At 50.2% G+C, this 20,164-nt stretch overlaps 7 protein-coding genes across 7 annotated transcripts; 4 read left to right on the top strand and 3 right to left on the bottom strand.

Moving 5' to 3' along the window:
• Positions 1–361: 361 nt before the first annotated feature.
• LEU6 (leucine--tRNA ligase CDC60) lies at positions 362–3,937 on the bottom strand (the record flags this gene model as incomplete). Its single annotated transcript, XM_026760580.1, has 4 exons — positions 362–967; positions 1,027–1,225; positions 1,280–3,783; positions 3,863–3,937. The coding sequence occupies 4 exons, from the start codon at positions 3,935–3,937 to the stop codon at positions 362–364; spliced, it is 3,384 nt and encodes a 1,127-aa protein (XP_026615299.1).
• A 784-nt stretch (positions 3,938–4,721) lies between these two features.
• On the top strand, positions 4,722–5,560 carry CDV56_106872 (mitochondrial 54S ribosomal protein mL61; the record flags this gene model as incomplete). The annotated part of the gene is made up of 2 exons (XM_026760491.1): positions 4,722–4,760; positions 4,985–5,560. 2 exons carry the CDS (start codon positions 4,722–4,724, stop codon positions 5,558–5,560), a joined length of 615 nt encoding a protein of 204 aa, XP_026615298.1.
• A 596-nt stretch (positions 5,561–6,156) lies between these two features.
• Positions 6,157–7,341, bottom strand: CDV56_106778 (rhomboid family protein; the record flags this gene model as incomplete). The annotated part of the gene is made up of 1 exon (XM_026760397.1): positions 6,157–7,341. One exon carries the CDS (start codon positions 7,339–7,341, stop codon positions 6,157–6,159), a length of 1,185 nt encoding a protein of 394 aa, XP_026615297.1.
• Positions 7,342–9,557: 2,216 nt separating this feature from the next.
• Positions 9,558–11,934, top strand: CDV56_106508 (WD40 repeat domain-containing protein; the record flags this gene model as incomplete). Its single annotated transcript, XM_026760127.1, has 5 exons — positions 9,558–9,607; positions 9,715–9,731; positions 9,835–9,983; positions 10,075–11,697; positions 11,899–11,934. The coding sequence occupies 5 exons, from the start codon at positions 9,558–9,560 to the stop codon at positions 11,932–11,934; spliced, it is 1,875 nt and encodes a 624-aa protein (XP_026615296.1).
• A 531-nt stretch (positions 11,935–12,465) lies between these two features.
• On the bottom strand, positions 12,466–13,238 carry CDV56_106422 (uncharacterized protein; the record flags this gene model as incomplete). The annotated part of the gene is made up of 3 exons (XM_026760041.1): positions 12,466–12,518; positions 12,575–12,621; positions 12,688–13,238. The coding sequence occupies 3 exons, from the start codon at positions 13,236–13,238 to the stop codon at positions 12,466–12,468; spliced, it is 651 nt and encodes a 216-aa protein (XP_026615295.1).
• A 712-nt stretch (positions 13,239–13,950) lies between these two features.
• Positions 13,951–15,747, top strand: trpE (anthranilate synthase TRP2; the record flags this gene model as incomplete). Its single annotated transcript, XM_026759883.1, has 4 exons — positions 13,951–13,962; positions 14,065–14,213; positions 14,289–14,362; positions 14,438–15,747. The coding sequence occupies 4 exons, from the start codon at positions 13,951–13,953 to the stop codon at positions 15,745–15,747; spliced, it is 1,545 nt and encodes a 514-aa protein (XP_026615294.1).
• A 1,868-nt stretch (positions 15,748–17,615) lies between these two features.
• Positions 17,616–19,585, top strand: CDV56_106015 (epsin; the record flags this gene model as incomplete). The annotated part of the gene is made up of 4 exons (XM_026759634.1): positions 17,616–17,688; positions 17,846–17,915; positions 17,973–18,193; positions 18,270–19,585. The coding sequence occupies 4 exons, from the start codon at positions 17,616–17,618 to the stop codon at positions 19,583–19,585; spliced, it is 1,680 nt and encodes a 559-aa protein (XP_026615293.1).
• Positions 19,586–20,164: the final 579 nt, after the last annotated feature.

Raw genomic sequence — 20,164 nt, 5'->3', positions numbered from 1 at the left:
AGCGATTGGTGTTCATGGGCATAGAGGGCATCGTCAAAATTTATTGCTCTCCATTCTGTACGATACTCGATATACTAAAACTCGATGTATATAGACTACCTAGATTCAGATTAGGGCCTATATGTCATTCCAGTAAATCATTCGTTGGGAGACTTGCTGGTACTGCTTTTGTAGCCTTCGTTCTTTCCTTGTCTCTGACGGGTTGATGGTCTAAATTTTATCGCTCTATAAAGAATGGAATGATATGAAACTCGCAGAAGAAATCATCAATAATTGTATTTGATCGTGAAACCGCGTATAGAAGCTCGGCCTATATCTAAACGGAGGCAAATATAACAGTAGAAGGATATTGCACCCATGTCTACTCAGCGATATTGGTAAAGCCGAAGGTGGGCTGACCAGGAACCGCATTTTCAGCCGACAGACCTTCTCTCTTCTCACCAGTGCCCAGCACCTCACCACTCTTGCCACCTTCGTCAACAGCAATGACCTCGATCTCCTTGCAACCAGTCGTCCGCTTCAGGTTACCAAGCATCTCCTTCAAAACAGCAAATTCATCGAAGGGAAGCTTCCGCGAGAAAACGTTCTCAGGAGCCTCCTTGGCCTTGATCAAGCGGCTCTTCAGGGTCTGGACGAAAGGCATAGCCTTCTTCATCTCACCCAGCTTGCCAACCTTGGCGTTCAGCTCCTTGTCGTCGATAGAGAGACTGACAGCATCGAATGCTTCCCGGACAAGGTCGATGTACTTCTCCTGCCAGGCAGGGTACTTCTTCGCGGCGTAGATGGTAAGCTTCTTGGGCTTGCGAGGGTCGAAGAAGATCGCCTTGCCCTTGGAAAGCTTCTTAACGAATCCAGCCTCAGCCGATGTGATGCTAGAAGAGGTGGAACGAACATAGTTCAGGGCAGCCGAAAGCTCAACGGATGGCTCTGGGACCTCGGGGAAGCGAGCATAGTGGATTGTCTCGGGCTAAGAGGTACCAGATTAGTCAAGATACCTTAGGTCATCTGATTCTCAGATATACGAACCTTCTTCAGAACCTCGAGCCAGATGTATTCAGCCCAGTGAGGGGCAATGGGAGCGATCATCAGAGCCTGGAGCTCAACATAGCGCAGGACCATGTCACGGTGCATTCCGACACCAGCCGAGACTGCGGCCTCACGGTAGACGTCACGAGCATTGGTCAAGTCGAAGAGAGCGGATTTCAGGGCGAGCTTGAAATCGGTACTGAGATGAGTTTAGCCATTGAAAGTGCAATATAGAGGATAATCAGAAACTCACCTTTGGTAGTGCTTGATGGCCTCGCGAACCAGGCTGTTCATCTCATTATCGAACAGCTTGTCCCAGAACGAGTATGCGGGACCTGTGCGCAGGGAACTGTCCTTGATAGTCTCCTCAATCCATTCCTTGAGCGTGAAAAGTCTGAGAATATTGCTGTTTGCGACATTCTCGTCGAAGTTGGCGTCTTCGATTCCATCACCAGCATCGGCGAATGCAATACGAGAGGCGTCAGCACCGAACTTGTCGACAGCATCCCTAAGTGTAAGGAAGTTGCCCGTGCTCTTGCTCATCTTGTCTCCGTTGAGGAGTAAGTGTCCGTTTGTACGGACGCCGCGAGGCCAATATTCGCGTGGGAAAAGCGCGATGTGAATGTAAAGGAAGAAGGTCAGATGGTTCTGAATGAGGTCCTTGCCGGAAACATTCACATCCAGAGGGTACCAGTACTCGAACTCTCTACGCATCTTAAGCAGAGCATCCTTGCTGATACCGCTTTTTGCGATGAGCTCGTCGCTAAGCTCACGTCTCGTGAAGATATAGTCCCAGACCTCATCAATCATCTGCTCCGGCTTGAGGTTCAGCAGACCGGGCGTGTTACCATAGCGGTCGCTATGCAGGTAGTGAGCAATGGTATAGTAAGCCATGTAGATGGTACTATCACTCAAACTCTCAACGAGGAATTTAGGGTCCCATGGGAGCTTGGATCCCAGACCGTAGGTTCTAGCACAGGCCCATCGATTCAGCCAGGTTAGGTTCTTCTCGAAACCGTGCCTGGTCTCAGGCAGGTACGTGTTGAGGTTGTTGACGACATAATTCAAGGTTTCCTGCTGCCACTCCGCGTCATTCTCTCCGTAGTTCAAGAACCACTGACCAAGGTAGGCAACGACACAGTCATCTCCACTTCTGCTGACAACCTTACCCATAGGATCAGCAAAGGGGAAGGCGTCGCCGCTGTCGTAGAGGGACTTGCGGATTTTCTCTTTGGCGGCGCTCACTGGCTCGCCCTTGAATTCACCGACCAACATAGTGCCCTTGTAGTACGCTTCACCGTACGCCAGCTCCTTGGCCTGTGCAAGTTGGTTGACATCTTTGGGAGAGTTGATCTTGAGCTGCTTGACAAGCGCAGGGGCGGTGAGGTTACCGTATGTCGGGGTCTCGATGAGAGGGAAGATCTCCAGCTCGGCCCATTCCTTCTTGATGCCATAGTATTCGGGTTTCTTGGCAAGATCGAGCAAAGTAGCATAGTCGTCGGGGCTGTCCGAGGGGACTGAGGTAACGACGCCGGTACCCTTGGTGGCAGAGACACCCTCCATAGGCAGAATGCGCACACCCTCGGTGTGGAACGACAGTGGGGCGTTGACGAGGGTACCCACGAAGGCGGAACCAGGCGCTTCCAGGACGAGTGGCAGCTGGTCTTGCGTCTTTGGGAAGTGTTCGTTGTCGAAGAAAATTCCCTGGAAGGCCATGTTCCAGGCCGCTCTCTTGGTCACGACGTAGTATTCCTTCTCCTTGACCCTGAAAATTCCGTACTTGATCTTGGGACCGAGGAAGCAGCAAGTCTGTCCGTACATTGTCTCTGGACGCAGAGTGGCAGGCACGAAGTAAACCTTGGCATCGTCCTCAATCTTTCCCTTGACCAGCTCAGCGATTTCTGGGGCCCACTCCTTCACTTGCAACTTCATCGCGGTGTATTCTTGCGGACCGATACCCTCACCCTCGGTGCGGTCATGGTCCATGCAAGGCTGGCCATCTTTCGGCGAATAGATAGTGTAGCGGTTGCCGTACTGAATCTTGCCGAGCTCGTGGAGGCGGTTCATCTGCCAGCGGACGAAAGTGTCGTAGTAAGGATTAGCGTCGGTCGTGACGAACTCTCTGCGCCAATCCATTCTAGCACCGAGGCTCTCGAGGTCACGAATGGCAAGGGGTGGGAAGTGGTGAAGCCAATGGTCAGCGTCGGCGAACTTATGAATCTCCTCAAGAGGCATGCCGATGGCCAACATAATCTGAAACTGATACTTCATCTTCACGGTCTTCGCAGCGGCCTTACTTTTCTTTCCGGAGAACTTCTCTTGCTCAGCCTTGACTTCCTGTGTAGGGGCTGCAACTGCAGTGGGGTCCTGCTCCTCGCTCCCTTCGTTGTAGCCTTCGAAGTTCTTGCCGAACTTCTCGACTTCGTCGGCAAGCTTGTCCGCGCAGGCCTTGATAGGCATACCCGTGCAGTGGAATCCGAGAGGGAAAAGAGCCCTCTTACCCTCCATGCGGGCAACGCCGGTCATGAATTCGATTTTACTAGCCGTGAAACTGTGACCAGCGTGAAGAGTACCGTTCATGTAGGGATATGCCATGGTTCCGAAGAACTTAGGGTACTTTTCACGAAGCTCTGCGCCCGACATGGTGCTGGCAGGAACCTCTGAGAGAGACGGGGCATCGACCTCGAACACTTTCTTCTCTTTCCATTGTGCCTGGTATTTCTTCTCGATGGCGATAAGAGTGTCTCTCTTCTCGGTCTAGATCGACAAGAAACAATTAGCTTTAAATGCACACGGAAATGCTCAGTGAGGGGGAGGGGTAATAGATTGTACGAACGTTTTCGAGCTTAAGAGTATTCTTGGTGCTGTTGCCCGGATCGAGCGCAGCAGCGGATGCAGCAGCGGCTGCCATGGCTCTCAATATTGAAGTCTGCTGTGGTGCAAACAGAAAATGGGAGAGCCCTGAGGCGTGGTTGTGGAGGTCAATCACTATTTATCCACCGCGGGGTTTGGCTCTATCGAACGAAATTCTCGCGGGCCATTTGTGAGTCAAAACGGCGTATGTAATGGCGGTGACAGTAGTTGTATTTATCGTGCACGTGCCATTTGTCTGCTTTAGGTGGAGCCGGGAGGTCAGAACATCAGATCAAATGGATGCTAGCTGTACAGATAACAGTTGTACAGTAGTATAGATCAAATAGATGTTCTTGTGCAGCTTATCCGAAAAATGGCAATGCAATGGACGAATAGTCTTGGAAAAGCTGGGGTTTCTGTGTTGAGTCACTGGCATAACTTCCCTGTGAACAAGGCTGAGTCCAAAGCAAAGACGCCTTGAGGATAGCAAGGAGCAAGCATGAACTGACATGAGTCAATTGAGAATCTACAAGTGGTAAACTTCTTCAAGCTAAGAGTCATTGACTGCCCATGCTTGACAAGACAGCATCAATTCTTGTATGAAGTTAAAAACACTATAGGCTTATCTATGAAAGTCACGTGAGCGTATACCGGAGCGTTTTCTTTCCGCCATGCTTCCAGAAATTGAAGTCAAGCTTCGAGTCAGAACTCCCTTCAGTCCCCGCTGGTACGGAGTAGTAGTTGAGGATTGATTGTTACTTTCTCTTTGGTATTGTTAATATCTCTATCTAATCTCACCTGTCACAAGGATCCGGTCCTTGTGCGCTCCCACAACTCTCAAGATGGTGAATCTGTTCAAGCGGATGCGGAAGTTGAAGACTGTACGTGGACCGGCCACTTCGCTGTTTCTGCTCATTGAACCATTTTGCTGACCTAGAATTTCTAGAGGGTATGAACCGCTACATTCTCCTATATACATTCATTTTGGGGTCCTTCGTATCGCGAGCTGGTTGCAATTGTAGCCTCAGCTGCGTTCCCTTCCATATAACAAACCCACCTTCCTGGGGCCGAATAAATCATTCGCTAATTCAATTCGATCGTACAGATCCTCAACGTCCGCGTTGGAACTGGCGCTGCAATCCTCCCAGCTGCCTCAAAAGCAACCGGAGAATTCCCAGCCATCACCCGACTGCACCTCACATACGCCCGCAAGATCTACGGCGGCCACCAAGGCGCACGACATTTCTGGCGCAACTGCCTGCCCCGACTAAAGTACTATAACCCCGGGGTCCGGATGACCGTGAAGCAAACCGAAGAGCAAGAAGGACCCGCCGCGTTAACGATATACTTCGCCGAGCAAGCCAGCAAAGCCGCGGCGCTGAACGCCTCCCAGGTTCAGGACAAGTACGCCCCTGCGCCATCGGAGACAGAGAAGACGGCCGTCGTTGACCTTAAGAACCTCGATTACAAGGAGATCTGGAATAAGGTCAAGATAATGACGGGGGCGGAGGAGCTGGAGGCGACTGCGGAGGAGGAGGCCGAGCTGAAGAAGCTGGAGAAGATGCGTCAGCAGTCGGATAAGGACCGCGCGCGGGTGAGTGGTATCCGGCAGGCGAAGAAGGACCAAGAGCGGATGTTACAGGAGGCGAGAGGCGAGGTGGAGAAACTGAGGCAGTTGTAAGATATGGTTCTTTGGGTGTTTGTTTTGGAGAATGTTTTTTTCTTCGCATTTCGAGGTCTCTGGGTACATAGCTCTGTTTTTGAGATGGGTTCTGATTGTGGGAAACCGACATCGGCATGATCAATTGTAACATAGCCTTTCTTTTATTTTCGATCATGTAGTTCTGGGAAAACTCTTCTTACAAGATTATCTTGAGAATGCTTGGGAATATTTGGATATACGGATGACTCGATTTGAAGATGAGAGAAATCTCACGACTCATGCTCGTAAATTACCTCGGTTTGCGTATCAACTTGTCTCAGGCTCGTTGCGCCCACGCCATATACATCATATCGACTGAGCAGGTTCATCACAAGAAGTGACAACATAAATAAGAACATTAGTACGGGAGAACCCGCCAGCTCCGGAGAAAGCATATTAGTCCCCTCCGTAAAAATCTGGTTTCACTACATAGGGGAAATTGCACATGCCAAGCGCTTGTGATGGTGCAGATGGTTGAGAAGTATGAAAGCTCACTTCTCCCGAATCTGATTTTTCAACATCACATGGGAGATTGGAAACTCCAGAGAGTCACGCAAAACGACAAAATGTTTGGTTCACGCATGATCGGGCGTGTAGCTTGTTTCCCCCAGCATACTCTGTCCCGTCGGGACAGCTGGCGTCGCAGGGTGAGCTTGGCTGGGTCCGGCCTGGTCCAATGTAGACGACTGGGATTGAGTTCTTCCTGCGGCGGCGGCTTGGAGTCTCTGGTCCAGAGCTTTGAGTGCCAGCGCCCGTCTTCGTTCGGCCTCTTCACGTTTTCCCGTCCCACGGATTCCTCCACCTCTTTGGTTGCTGAGCAGACTGGGCAGGCCGGCCTCACCTCTCGCAAGGACTTGTTGGTTCCCGGATGCAATGTCTTCCTCCGAGAATGGCGTGCAAATTTTTAACGCCACGAGGAGCGAATAAATCTGATCAGAAACAAATGCAATTGGCGGCTGCATGACGTCCGGAAAGAGGCAAGCGAATGCGAAAGTCTCGCTTGCATCACCCTTGATCCCTTGTCCGTCTGTCGACGTGCCCGTGAGATCTGGCTGCCGCTTGTAGAATCGCAGGTAGGACCAGCTGGTCAACAGGCCTAGCCATGCGAGGAGCGCTGCGACTTGGGTTCCGAAAATCAACCCGCTAATTGTATTGAGCAACAGAAACAGTGCAGGAAAATGTTTCACGCGCATCTTGACCAAGCCCTTGAAGATCGTGACCGTATGCTCGGGAACCAGTTGTTTGAAGGCCACGAGGAAGGACGACTGAATCGATATACCACCACATATTTGCGTTAGGCTTGGAGATGGGGAGTCAGCAGATAGAGCGCAAGCGTTTGTGCAGTCGTGCCAGGAGAAGATCTCGTACCCGCTCACTGAACTAGCCCCGATGGCGGCGCATAGTAGGTATACCAGGGCTACCACCACGTTGGGAATCACTGCGATAATGACGATAAATTTCGCGAACTCTCTGGAACCCCAAGCACGCTCCAGGTATTTCCCGCCATAGAACAGAGTAGCGGCGTTGAGAAGTACTGTAAAGATATTCTGCTCCACGAATGTGGCCGTGAGTAGGGTCCACGGGTAAAAGAAGAATTGCGATGGGACAAGGGTCAAGTAGGGAGCAATAGGTGTCGCTGTGGGTGTTTTCCCCGTCGTGTCAATTTGTCGCCATCGGGCGATGTTGTACAGCAAAGAGAGCGTGATGAGGCTGACGAGACAAGTACGGGTCGCAGGAGGAATGTTAATTCGGTGAGGCATCTTGAAGAGGAGAGCTCTCACGGCTGCTCATCCAGAGCGCAGACCGCAGGCTGTTGACGAGAGCCCGAGTGATTTAGAGATGTAGGAGATGTTGTACCGTAGGCAACTACAGAGAGGCGGTCGATCGGACAAGTGGGCGTCGGACTCGAAGATCGAGCTTCTTTGGATCGGGTTTAATGATTGGACAAAAAAAGGTGGATTTAGCTTGAGTAAACCTGACTGCTATCTATTTGATGACTCTGAGAATTGGTGGACAGTTACATTTGATAACAGATAATTGTGAAATCTAGAATTTTATGACAAGGAGTGGATAGGAAATAGTAGGTGGTGTCTGGTCTGCAAGGTGTTCATAATCCTGTCACTCTACGCAGTACACAAGGGATGCTCGTCTTACCCGCACAATGAGGATACAAACCCACGCAAGTATTCGGCTCATTTCAAATTGCATGCAGTGAAAGTGTCTGCCGATATTCTCAATTGTCGAGTCTTCGCCAAGTTTTTCATCGAATTCTCAGGGACCAGTGGATGGAGCAACATGGATGCTGTCCATGATTCCAATTGCACCATCCACCTTTGCCGGTTAATACATGATGTCCTTTGCGATCGTAGAGATATATTTCGGGAACGAAATCTCAAGTCAGTTTACTTCTTGTCGAATGACCAGCTCATCGATTCCCGTTCGCAGCTAGCCCTCTTTTCTCAGGACGAGTACTGTTGAGGTGGTTCTTTATCAAGTTCCAGAGGGAGTCTTCCAAAGCGTCAACTGGGCACCTCTGGAAAGGCACCCGACATATATGACTTGCAGCACGGAGTACACCGTAGCATATATCAACATAAGATCCAGCACAAGCAGCAATAGCGAAGGAGATATATTGCGGGTGGTGAACCTTACCTAGATATCCGTATCGAGATGAAGAAAAGGTTTAGGCTGGAGGCGCTGACCCTAGACCCCAATGGACAACCAACCAAAAGAGAAAGAAGAAAAGACGCCCTAGACGATCATTTGGCCGTCAGAAGTTTACCTAGTTACCTTAGCTAGATACCCAGAAGCGTAAAGTCCCAAGGGGCCGGTGGGTTTTCCGACTGCACGCTATGCGCTAGTCTAGTCCTAGCCTAAGCCAGGTGGTGGAATTGTGGGCTAGACGCCACAACGAGAGACAAGCCCATCATGTCTCCATGCCTTTTGAATTCTTGACTTTTGACTTCGAACTCTGGATATCTTGTCGTTAACTGGATGGGTTAGCCTAATCAGTGACCTTACCACTCGCAGTCTGGCTGGAAGTTGAAACAGCAAGCCCCCAGACTCAGAGCCGCCTAGGTAGGCAAATACCTGTAACCCACCACTACCAGCGTCTAGTCTACCCGTTCTTCCTCTTCCTCTTCCTCTTCTTTAAAAGACGTTTGCCCTTTTGCAGTTTGCAATTTTTGTCTTGGTGGAAAGTCAGCAACAATCTGGACTCTGGATCCAACTTCTTTTTCGACGAAAGTTCCTCCACGGTGCGCGGTCCCAACCTCTGCAGTTTGCTACTAGCGGGTCTGCAATCCTTGAGCCACACGTTGCTGTCAATTCTGTTCCGTCTCATGACTCCCGTTATTATTCATTATTATTTTCATTCATCATTATTACTTCCTACTTTCCTTCAAGAGAAGAAGTAATCTTTCTTCTGCAGGTACAGTACCATTTATACTTACCTACATCTCTGCTCATTGCCACCACTCGCATTAGCTTCTCTACCAGTTGAGGAGGAATATCTGGTATCTATTACTTATTATTAGTTTATTGGTTCCTTACCTACATCTTCATTCACGAGCCCCTTCCTCATTACTTTTGTTGGCTGAAACTCATTCATATTTCCCTACATCTTCTTCTGCTTTCATCTTCTTCCTTACTATTATTCTCTTGTCACAGTCTTGGCTGCATCTGTCCCAATCGAGCCTCCTTTCTTACCTCCCCAAAAAAAAGGACTCCGCGTCTCCCACCTTAAGTTCGCCAGGGTAGGAAAATCCGCGAAGGAACCTAAGGAACCTTCTTTTTGTTTTACTGGCCCACCCAGTCAATCCTTCGGATCTTGAATCTCTTTAGCCCCATTCTCCCATATTATTACCGCGACATCTTTTGATCTTCTCCTTCTTCTCCAGTTGAGGACCTTTTTGTTCCGGATCTCTCAGTCCTGGCATGCAAGTGGATTCTGCATCTAGTTGCTTTGCATGTAACAATGGCACATCCCGACCTCACATCACATCACGTCAATTACCTAATATGGAGGTATGTGCTGATTACCCTTGCCGACCTTCAATTTTCGTTCTCAACCGCCACGGAATCCTACCATGACGGTGTATTTCTCCCATTACCAGGTCGCTAACACGCATTAGGTATCTTCAAGAATCAGGTTGGTGTTCGCAGCTTTTAGTCTTCGCTCTCTCGCCTATAAAACCAGATATCTCGCAAAGGTGAATCCGTATCCAGATATCTTGATCTAACTTCGTATCCAGGCCATGGTGAAGCTGCAGTGACGCTGCAGCGCGCATGGAACCATGATCCGCAGAGCTTGCCGTTTGCTCCCTACATCCGAACGCACGCACTGGTATCTCTAGTTCAAAAGGGTCTTCAATATTACGAACTCGAACAGTCAATTGACAAGGTATGTTTCTACTCTTGAAAACATTCCGCCTTTGTAAATCTTTTGGTCTTCCTCAAGATTTAATGTCGAAGATATCTAATCTTGCTTACAGGATGGGAATCCAACACCATTCACACCTTCAAAATATTTCTTCGGACCGGTGTCGCTAGAGCTAGAAACGCAAAAAAGTCAAGCTGGTCCAGAAGAGGCGGGTACTGGCACTGACCAAGCGCCTGTCTCGTCTACAAGCAAAGCCGCGCGAGAAGGCGGCGTGAGTAATGGTCACCTGATGGCCGAGGCTGGCGGCCCCCAAGTACCGCCCGCTACTGTCAAAAAAGCTCGGAAAAGCGATCGCGGAGAAGTCAACGGGGATGAAGTTCCTATGGATGTAGACACTAATGGCGTGGGAACAGAAAAAAAACTGACTGTCGCAGCGTCGCCATCGCCCGCCGAGATAAACGTGGATGGGGATGGTGACGTGAACATGGATGTACGACCAGACCTGCAGGAGCAGGAAGCAGCCGCGGCGCCAACCTTCACACTGACAACGGGCCACAGCGTGGGCGTCCAGATCACTCCCGCCAAGGCCGCTGACCTCAGCCCGAACACCACCATTCTGGATGTGGCTGGAGATGACCACGTGACACGCACGTTGTGGCGGCCCAATGATCCCACCACTGTCATTGCGGCTGGGGATACGTTCTGCAGCTTGTGGAGGTTACAATCTACCTCTTCCGGTCCGGTGCAGGAGAAGTTGGTCGAAAGCAGAGGGGATGGCAATTGCGTCTCGGCCGTTGCGTGGCACCCCAAAGGCCACAAGTTTGCTGTAGCCACCTACAACGACATGAGAGGCTCCATCACCATGTACGATGTGGCTGGAAACGCTGTTGATCTCCTTCCAGAAGTACCACGCATGATTACTGGACTTCATTGGGCCGACAATAGCTCTCATTTGATTGTGGTGGCATCGGATAGCAAGATTTCCGAGCTTGCAGTTTGGGATGACTCATTGCGACCTGATGAGTTTCCTTCACCTCAAGTGGTTGATGGTTCAATCTATGACCTTAGCTGGCTCGGGCGCAAACAGGCCTATGCCAGCGGCCATGGCGTAGTTTACCAGTGCGATGTGGACTCCAGCATTCGTATTGCCAAGACTTTCTCATCGCGTGAATCAGACAGAGTCTGGTCCTTCGTTCGCTGTACCAATGCGGGCTCCTCGCCTGTGGCAGTGGCTGCATCTTCTGATACTGCCGCGTTCTGGGTGCCAACGCATGATATGCACCTCGACGACGCGCACCAAGGAGATATCACGTCCATTGAGATGCGTCCTCATCCTGAGACGTCTGAAAAGACCCAGCTTGGCCATTCTGTCGTCCTTGCCTCCGCATCCACCGACGATACAGTCAAGATCTGGCAAATTGACCTAGAAGCCAAACGGTTTATCTGCATTCATCGCCTGGTCCTCGGACACTCAATGCCAGCACTGGCCGCCTGTTTCTCACCTGATGGTTACGCCGTTGCTGCTGCCAGTCGCGACAGATTGTTTATCTGGAATGCAGAGAGAGGAGGTACCGCCATGGCTACTTGGGTCGTACCCGGCTCCGATAAAGCAAAGACAGAAGGAGAAGCCGATCATGCTGTCAATGGACAAAACGGGAGCGTGGAGTCGCTGCCAGATCGTTCCCTTTCGTGGGATACCGATGGTAAAAAGCTTGCATTCGGCTTCGCAAAACAGGTATGCCTCTTATCTCTTGTCAATTGCTGAACCACATACTCAAGATGCCAAAACAGTTGGCACTGATCAATCTACAACGTTGAATCGACCGTCCATTGTCAACGTGCGGAGAGACTTCGTGGCTCGACGTCCGCAAGACTTTTCAACCCGAAAATAAGCTCATGATAGCATATCTTCAGTGTCCAATTGTGACGATCGCAGGTTGATGAGCTTGCTACCACCTCCGGCAATCAGTGAGGATAGGTGGCCTCCCACTGGTACGCCCACTTTTTCAACGACCCTTTTGAAGATCTAAGATACCTCCGCAGTTCGCTGCATAACCAAGTCTGGCTACCATGATTTCAAGCTTGACCGCTGGCGACAATCTACGAGTATCTATTTCACCCATTGTGTATCATCTATACTACACTTATACCCTGATAGCATGAACTACATGGTGCATGGTGGCTCAGCGTTTTCTTTCGGATTATGTGGCTATATTAGGGTGATTGGCGCACTGTCCGGTCGCGGTTTATTTTTTATTTTTTATTTTTTTTCCCCCTTCTTCGACGCAGGTAAATTTGTCTTCGCGAACTTCGATCTCAGAGGGTCCCACAAGTGCCGTGTTCTTGGATGTCTGCGAGCTGCTGTCTTTGTCTACCTTCCATCCTCAACCTGCGTTCTCTTTCTCGCATGCGATATGCTTCTTCGACATCTCTCCATCCGCGCGTCCAAGCGCGTATACCTTCGAGAAGTGCCCCGTTGGTCTCCTCGTTGCTTTTTTCGCTCTTACGTCGTATCCATTGCCTCCGCCCACTCTTCTGCGACCTGGACGCGGTCACCTGATCATGCTGTTCCTGCCAAGCTTCAACCCAGCCGACCAACCCACTAACTGTACCTTGAAGCCCTTCACGCTCCGCCGTCTCTTCCCAGAGTTCCGTCTGCCTGCAGGGGAGTCAGAATAGTCAATTCGGGGCGCACGACAAGACTTTCAAGTCAGATACTGCTCACAATTCATGCACGTCATGTTCTAATACAGATACCGCCCGTGTCATCCTTCGAATTTCCCGATTACAAAGATCATAAATTTGAAGCGACTCTTCTCGGCGTTTCTTGAACTCGTCACCGAGTTCAGTAACTTCACTGAGGATGGTTGTCAGCTCCTTGATAGATGCCAGTTTTGTGCTGGAAATTCCAACATCGGTGCTATCATGACGAATGCTTGGAACATCAGGAATAACGACTTTCGCGCATTCCGTGCGGACACTTTTGGGACGGCATTTGGCAATTTCTTGGGTCAGCCCTTGGCGTGGATCGAGGATGGATTCAATGCTGTCGAGGCAGTGGCTCAGAATGGTATTTTGCTCATCTGACAAGTGCACATTTTTCGATAAGAGAGCCAATCTTGCTAGGCGGTCCGAAAACGGCGTCATCCCTTCCGCAGTCTCTAGGAGACGGGAAGGGAACTCTCCCGCAAGCTTGGGACTAAGGGTGTGATTGTGATTCGCTATCAAGTACGGATCACACGCGTGGATATCGGGAATTGGGTGTGATGTCTCCATGGCATTATGATTCGTTGTTTGTATGCATGTACTGTGGTTCTAGACGTACATAAGGGAATACGTATTTGCCGTTGGTCCAATCCAATTGCTAGATCTCTCGTACGAAAACGCAAGGGGAAGCCGATTGATACCCTGAATCAAGTCCGCTGATCTGGACAGAAAGGTCAGCTTACGATGCTTGAGATGCTGTGCGGCGCGAAGGCAGACTTGACGGGTATTGCCAAAAATCGAACTTGAATAAACTCAGATGTAGTTGAGCTTCATCGGAGACAAAAGGAGTTTGCAGTAGGGGTGAAAATCACAGATATGGTTGATTATGGAAAGTGCAGTAAGAAAATAGACGGTCAGTATCTGAATCGTCAGTAGCGCTAGTTACCTATGACTACTTAAACTTTGTCACTGTGCGTCAAGGCTAGATTACTCAAGCACGCCCTTTTCGACTGACCGGACTTTGAGACTTATTTAAGCAGAGATAGACCTATTCACCCTTTGAAAGGTTTCGGCGCATCTTTTATGACCTCTTAAAGCCTCTAATTTGTATCAGCTGTTGAAAAGTGCTGTTGCTGGCATACTTCATACTACTCATCCACTACTATCGGCGGAACAGTGATTAACTCCGTGCGCATATTTTCCCCATCGGCTGCCCTTTCATCTCCCCGCACAGAGCTTTTTCCTTTCGACACGCAAGCCCATCAGAATTATCTCCGAGAGGATGGCGCCCTCAGTGAGTACATACTGTTCAGACTAGCTTTCTTGAACTTGGTTTTTTGCTGCCTATTTGCGATCCCTATCGGTCCCAATTGCTAACGACTCTCCGGTGACTCAGACCACGATTGTGCCGTCCCTTGAGACAGCCAGAGATGTGATCAACAACTCGAAAACTGCAAAATACCCTCCAAATCTACTCCCGTTGACTGCGAGTATACCTGCCGATCTTTTGACGCCCACATTGGCTTACCTGAAGATTGCTGAAAAGTGAGTCGCGGACTGTCTGGCGGTTTTGGTATAGCGGACGGAGAGCGCTGACTGGGTTGTTTGATCGACGAGTAGATCGAAATTATCATTTCTCTATGAGAGTGCTGCTACTACTGAGACAATCGGAAGATATAGTTTCGTCGGCGCAGGTACGGGGTTATTTCCCTGAGACCTCCAAAGAGTGTAGGCCTTTTCGCTGACAAGTCTTCGTCGTGTTCCTACAGACCCCTACAAAGTTCTCAAGACAGGTCCCGGCCATGGCCCCGAGTGCGATCCTCTCCCCATCCTTGAAAAAGAGCTCTCGCAGTTCCGTGTTGCGGCAGTCCCCGGGTTGATACTCCCACCGCTCACCGGAGGAGCCATCGGATATGTGGGGTACGACTGTGTTCGATACTTCGAGCCCAAGACAGCTCGGCCACTCAAGGACGTGCTGGGAATTCCCGAGTCGCTTTTTATGATGTTCAACACTATTGTCGCCTTCGACCATTTCTTCCAGGTCATCAAGGTCGTAACATACATTCCTATTCCGAGCACTGATTCAGAACTTGAAGCGGAATACCGTAAAGGTCAAGAGACGCTCCAGCAGACCATCGACTTGTTGCTGAGGCCAGAGTGTCCCCTCCCACCTCAGGGCCCGATCATTCCGAACCAAGAATATACATCGAACATCGGTCGGGAAGGGTATGAGCGGCATGTGACCAAACTCAAAGAACATATCTCCAAGGGAGACATCTTTCAAACCGTGCCGTCGCAGCGTCTGTCGCGTCCCACTTCCTTGCATCCTTTCAACCTCTTCCGTCATTTGCGCACTGTCAACCCATCACCTTATCTTTTCTACATCGACTGCGCAGAATTCCAGCTTGTCGGAGCCAGTCCGGAGCTCCTCGCAAAGGAGGAAAAAGGCAGGATCATCACCCACCCCATTGCGGGAACGGTAAAACGCGGCAAGTCTCCCGAGGAGGACGATGCTCTGGCCGCCGAGTTGAGGGGTAGTCTGAAGGACCGTGCCGAGCACGTCATGCTGGTTGATTTGGCGCGCAACGATGTCAACCGGGTTTGTGATCCTACGACAACTCAGGTCGACCGACTGATGGTGGTGGAGAAATTCTCGCATGTCCAGCATCTTGTGTCGCAAGTGTCGGGCATTCTCCGTCCGGACAAGACGCGCTTCGATGCGTTCCGATCCATCTTCCCTGCGGGGACTGTGTCCGGTGCCCCCAAGGTTCGAGCGATGCAGTTGATCGCTGAGCTTGAAGGCGAGAAGCGGGGGGTCTACGCGGGCGCGGTGGGCTACTTCGGATTCGATAGCTCGAGTGCGGACGGGGCGAACCTGGTGCCTGGTGCGATGGACACGTGCATCGCACTCCGAACGATGCTTGTCAAGGATGGAGTTGCCTATTTGCAAGCGGGTGGTGGCATTGTCTTTGACTCGGATCCGTATGATGAGTACGTCGAGACGCTGAACAAGCTGGGCGCCAACATTCAGTGCATCAAGGGTGCCGAGGCCAAATATTTGAGCATGGAGCAGCCGTAGAAGGAGATGTGTTTTTAGGGTTATTCAAAAGTGAGATGACTGACGGATATGATGCATCGGTAGATACAATTGATCGGGGTTTTCGTCATGTTTTCAAGCATGTCAGTGCTTGTTGTTTTGAAGTCAAGCCGACTTATTTGTTCTTCGGCCTCTGTTATCTCTTCGCTTCCGCCTCAACTTCAAGATTACTTTAGATATGTGACAGATCTACCATAGAAATATGCCGAGGTTTCCAGCATCGTAAGTTTCAGGAAGTGTTCCAGAATCCAGGAACTAAACTGACTCGGCCTATGATGACGTAGATGGAGGTTTTGGGCATCTTCGCTTTCATTTCACAATCATGGACGATGTGATGCACCGCCACACCTAGACAAAAATCTACTATACTACATAAGCAGAGTAAACAGAACGGCTGCATCGAGAATTTTTTTGAACCAAGGTAGAAATGCTGCATCAGTTATGGCTCATGGTTCTTCATCGACTGGTTGATGATGCCAAGTCCAAGTCGTACGCGGCCGCTTTGCCACGAGAAGTATGACAGTCTCGGAGTTGACGGGAGTGATCTTCCATTGTCTACGGGATATGCGGTGTGGCTGGGTAACTGCCCATGAGGAATTTGGGTATCCATGCTGGGACGATGAATTGTGTAACTAATAGTACAGTTAGTGTGAGCAAATGATAGCAGGGTGTGCTTTGGTGATCTTGAATATATGGAGTAAGTTGGTAACGGATGATATTGACCAGCCACTGCTTGGATATGGCCGTATAATAACATGAACCCAGAGAGTTGAGAGAACCAAGTAGATAGGGAGATATCTAGGTAGTAATCAAGGTCACTCTCACTGCCTTTATATAACTAGCAATTATCTATATTAATTAGTCTGTCTGGCCACTGCCAACTTCTTCTTACTCCGCACTTCCGTGCTGCTGCCTTCAAAACTGATATACCAGTAGTGCTTGACCTCTTCTACCCAAGACTCTTTGCTTCTTTGGGTCCTTCGCCTTTCCTCTCGACTTTGCTGCAGGGTTTGAATTCGTCAATCAATCCATTGCCTCCATTCTGGTTCTCCTATTGTTGCTGTTGTGCGATTGAGAGTACATATATGTCTTGAAACCCAAAGCCTCACAAGGTACGGATAAAAACACACCCTTTCTTTGACCCAAGAATGGTTATTCCGTTGACACTTTTCAGAACTCAAATCACAAGCACCCAGTTCGTCTCATTGACATTCTCGAAAAGTGCTGTATCCTGCTGTGCGTAGAGTGCTCGTACTGAGGCCACTGCCACCGCCGCCCAATTCGTCATAAGAATCTTGCCGGAACCGACCCAAAAGGGCCAAAATTGCTGACCCGCCCGGCTCCCCTCTCTCCTCTTCACGCTTCCTCCACGTTCATCGTCTATTTCTCTCTGCTTCAGTCCGGAGACGCTGGGGGTCAAATAATATATCCTCAGACAAACTTCCTCTATCACCCGATCGCTTCCTGCTTCTTGACCCTTTACCTTCGTTATCCAGCGCCGACTCTCCGCCTGCCAGAATCATAGCGGCGCATTGACTGAAATCCCGCACGCGGCTTACATACACCAGCGCCTGTCTAGCTTGGGCCGTGCGATAAGGACTAAGGAGACGACGACCACGCCAACTCTCTCTACGAGCTATCCAAGAACAACTACTTGGTCACGTTCCAAGACACTTCCAATATCGTCTTATTCTTCCATCATCCGACATCAAATCATTCCAATCCCCCGGACCTACAGAAAGGCGAACGATTCGCGATCTCGGCGCCTCGTTTCCCCGCAAGAATCGAGACTGCGCCAGTGTTGAATATCTGGAAACCAACCTCCCTCTCATACATAGTTACCGTTCAAGATGTCGAAAGTTGTCCGCAGCGTGAAGAACGTAACTAAGGGTTACTCTTCAGTACAAGTCAAAGTTCGAAATGGTATGTCTTGTTTGTTTACTCCCCTTTCTTGCTTTTCCTCTTTTCGCCTCTTTTCCTCCGTTAGGCCTGGAGGGGCGACCATAAGATTGCTATCGCTCACTTCGTCGCGACATGCCTGTACTTTTCCATTTAAGCTACTCGTACTGACCTAATTCAGCGACGAGCAACGACCCTTGGGGCCCGACAGGCACCGAAATGGCAGAGATTGCTGCCATGACCTTCAGCAGGTACGATTCCGTTTTTCTTTCAGGATAACCCGGATTCAGGCTGACGGATACGACTAGTCCGACAGATTTCTACGAGATCATGGACATGCTCGATAAGCGACTAAACGACAAAGGCAAAAATTGGCGCCATGTTCTCAAGTCGCTGAAGGTATTAGATTATTGCCTTCATGAAGGATCCGAGTTGGTTGTTACGTGGGCCCGAAAGAATGTCTACATAATCAAGACGCTGCGCGAGTTTCAGTACGTGGATGAGGACGGGAGGGATGTTGGCCAAAATGGTAGGTGGTACTTTGATGAGTGTTTGCGCGACCAGGCAACCCTATGCTAACGATGGCAACCCCCTTACTCATACAGTTCGTGTTGCGGCCAAGGAACTTACCACTCTCATCCTTGATGAGGACCGTTTGCGCAGTGAACGATCCGACCGCAAGCTCTGGAAATCTCGGGTGAATGGACTGGACGAATACCAGAGCCATGGGCCAGAGCCTTCACGCCGATCTGACCGACGGGAGCGTCGCCGACCGGCCGATGATGATGATATAGAGTATCGCCTGGCTATCGAGGCGAGCAAGGCAGAAGCCGAGGAAGAGCGGAGACGACGGGAAAGGCAATCCATGATGGGAGAAGATGATGAGGATCTGGCCAAGGCGATCAAGCTGAGCAAAGAAGAAGAGGAACTGCGGAAGCGGGAGCTGGAAGAAAGCAATGCCCAATCGCTTTTTGACGATACTCCTGTGGCCCAGGCCCAAGCCCAGCCCACTGGGTATAACCAGGGATACCAGCAACAAGGCGCCGTCGACTGGTTCGGCAACCCCATTAACGCCCAACAGCCTCTGTCTACCGGTTACTTGAACAACCAATATGCACAACCAACCGGATTTCAGAACCAGGTCACTGGAATGCCCAACGGATACACTAATGGATTCCAAAACCAGCCAACTTCATTCGATCAGAATCCATACGGCCAGCTTCAGAACAACTTCTTGCAGCCACAGGCAACACTCCAGCCTCAGCAAACGGCTTTTAATACCACGAACAATCCGTATGGCACCGACATATACTCCCAGCAGCAGCAGTACCAGCAGCAACAGCAAGCACAGGAGAATATTTCGCCGGCCGGTAGCAACAACCCATGGGCCCAGAGCGGTGGCCCGACAGCGAATGCCTTGCAACCCATGCCTACCGGGTCCAACAATCCGTTTGCTGCCCGCACTCAATTTCAGACTCGGCCCCAGACGTCGACGGGATCTCCATCCCTCAACACGCTCGCGGAAGAAAGAGCAACCAATCAGTTTACTTCTTCCTCTATTAACCCTATTGCCAATTTCCAGGCCCCAGCACCTCCCAAGAGCACACTTCCACAAATGAGCAATCCTCACCACGCCCGTCTCAATGCTCTTCTATCCACCGGCGAGGGGCAGGATACTTTCGGCAACGTCGGCGATCTACGAATCCCGGCCCAGCATACCGCCCCAGGCACCTTCGTCAACTCTGCTGGTCAGGGTTTGGATCGTCTGCGAGCCACTCACACAGGCAACAACCCTTTCTATAACCAGCAGCAATTTGTCCCGCAGTCGACAGGCTTCGCTCAATCCTCGAACAACCCTTGGGCCACTCAGCGGCCCTACCAGCAGCAGTCTCAGGGCGGTGGCAGCCTGATTGACTTGTAAAGCGAGTCACAGTTGAAAACTGTTTATTTCTTCCATCAACTCTGGTGTGAGGAAATGTTCATTGATTGGGATACCACGGTTGTTTTTCTCCCTTCATATTTAGCATCCTTCGCTGCTTACTCATTTTCTTTCTTCGGTCGGGTTGTTGAATGTTCCTTTACTTTGATGCATTGTGAATACATAAGAGATGCCGGCTTCTCATTCCCTCTTGGCTCCATAGTGCTCGTCGCTCATCGTCAAGATCCACCTTTTATTGTCTCGTTAGCTCCGTGATTACTCGACCTGGCCCATCCTATTCTGTATTGTCCGTCTCTGGCCTACCATTTCCCTTTGTGATGTACTTGTCTTTATCGCCATACCTACTACCGCTTACATGCCTATTACTTCCTATTGTCAATGAGATGATATCTCCACTGAAATGACTTGCCCAAGATTGCTTTGAACCTAGGTTGGTGGGAGATTGACTGTATCTACCTTTAGTAAGTAGAAGTAAGTACCCCGTGGCGACAAGGTCACAGAGTATCGCTAGATATCGATCGCAAAGTTTAATAACACGACGAGCACTGATATTCGACCCTA

This window comes from Aspergillus thermomutatus (assembly GCF_002237265.1).
Source record: "Aspergillus thermomutatus strain HMR AF 39 chromosome Unknown NODE_70, whole genome shotgun sequence".
NCBI lineage: Eukaryota > Fungi > Ascomycota > Eurotiomycetes > Eurotiales > Aspergillaceae > Aspergillus > Aspergillus thermomutatus.
The sequence above is the reverse complement of the archived record's forward strand: the minus strand, read 5'-3'. Positions and strand labels throughout refer to the sequence as shown.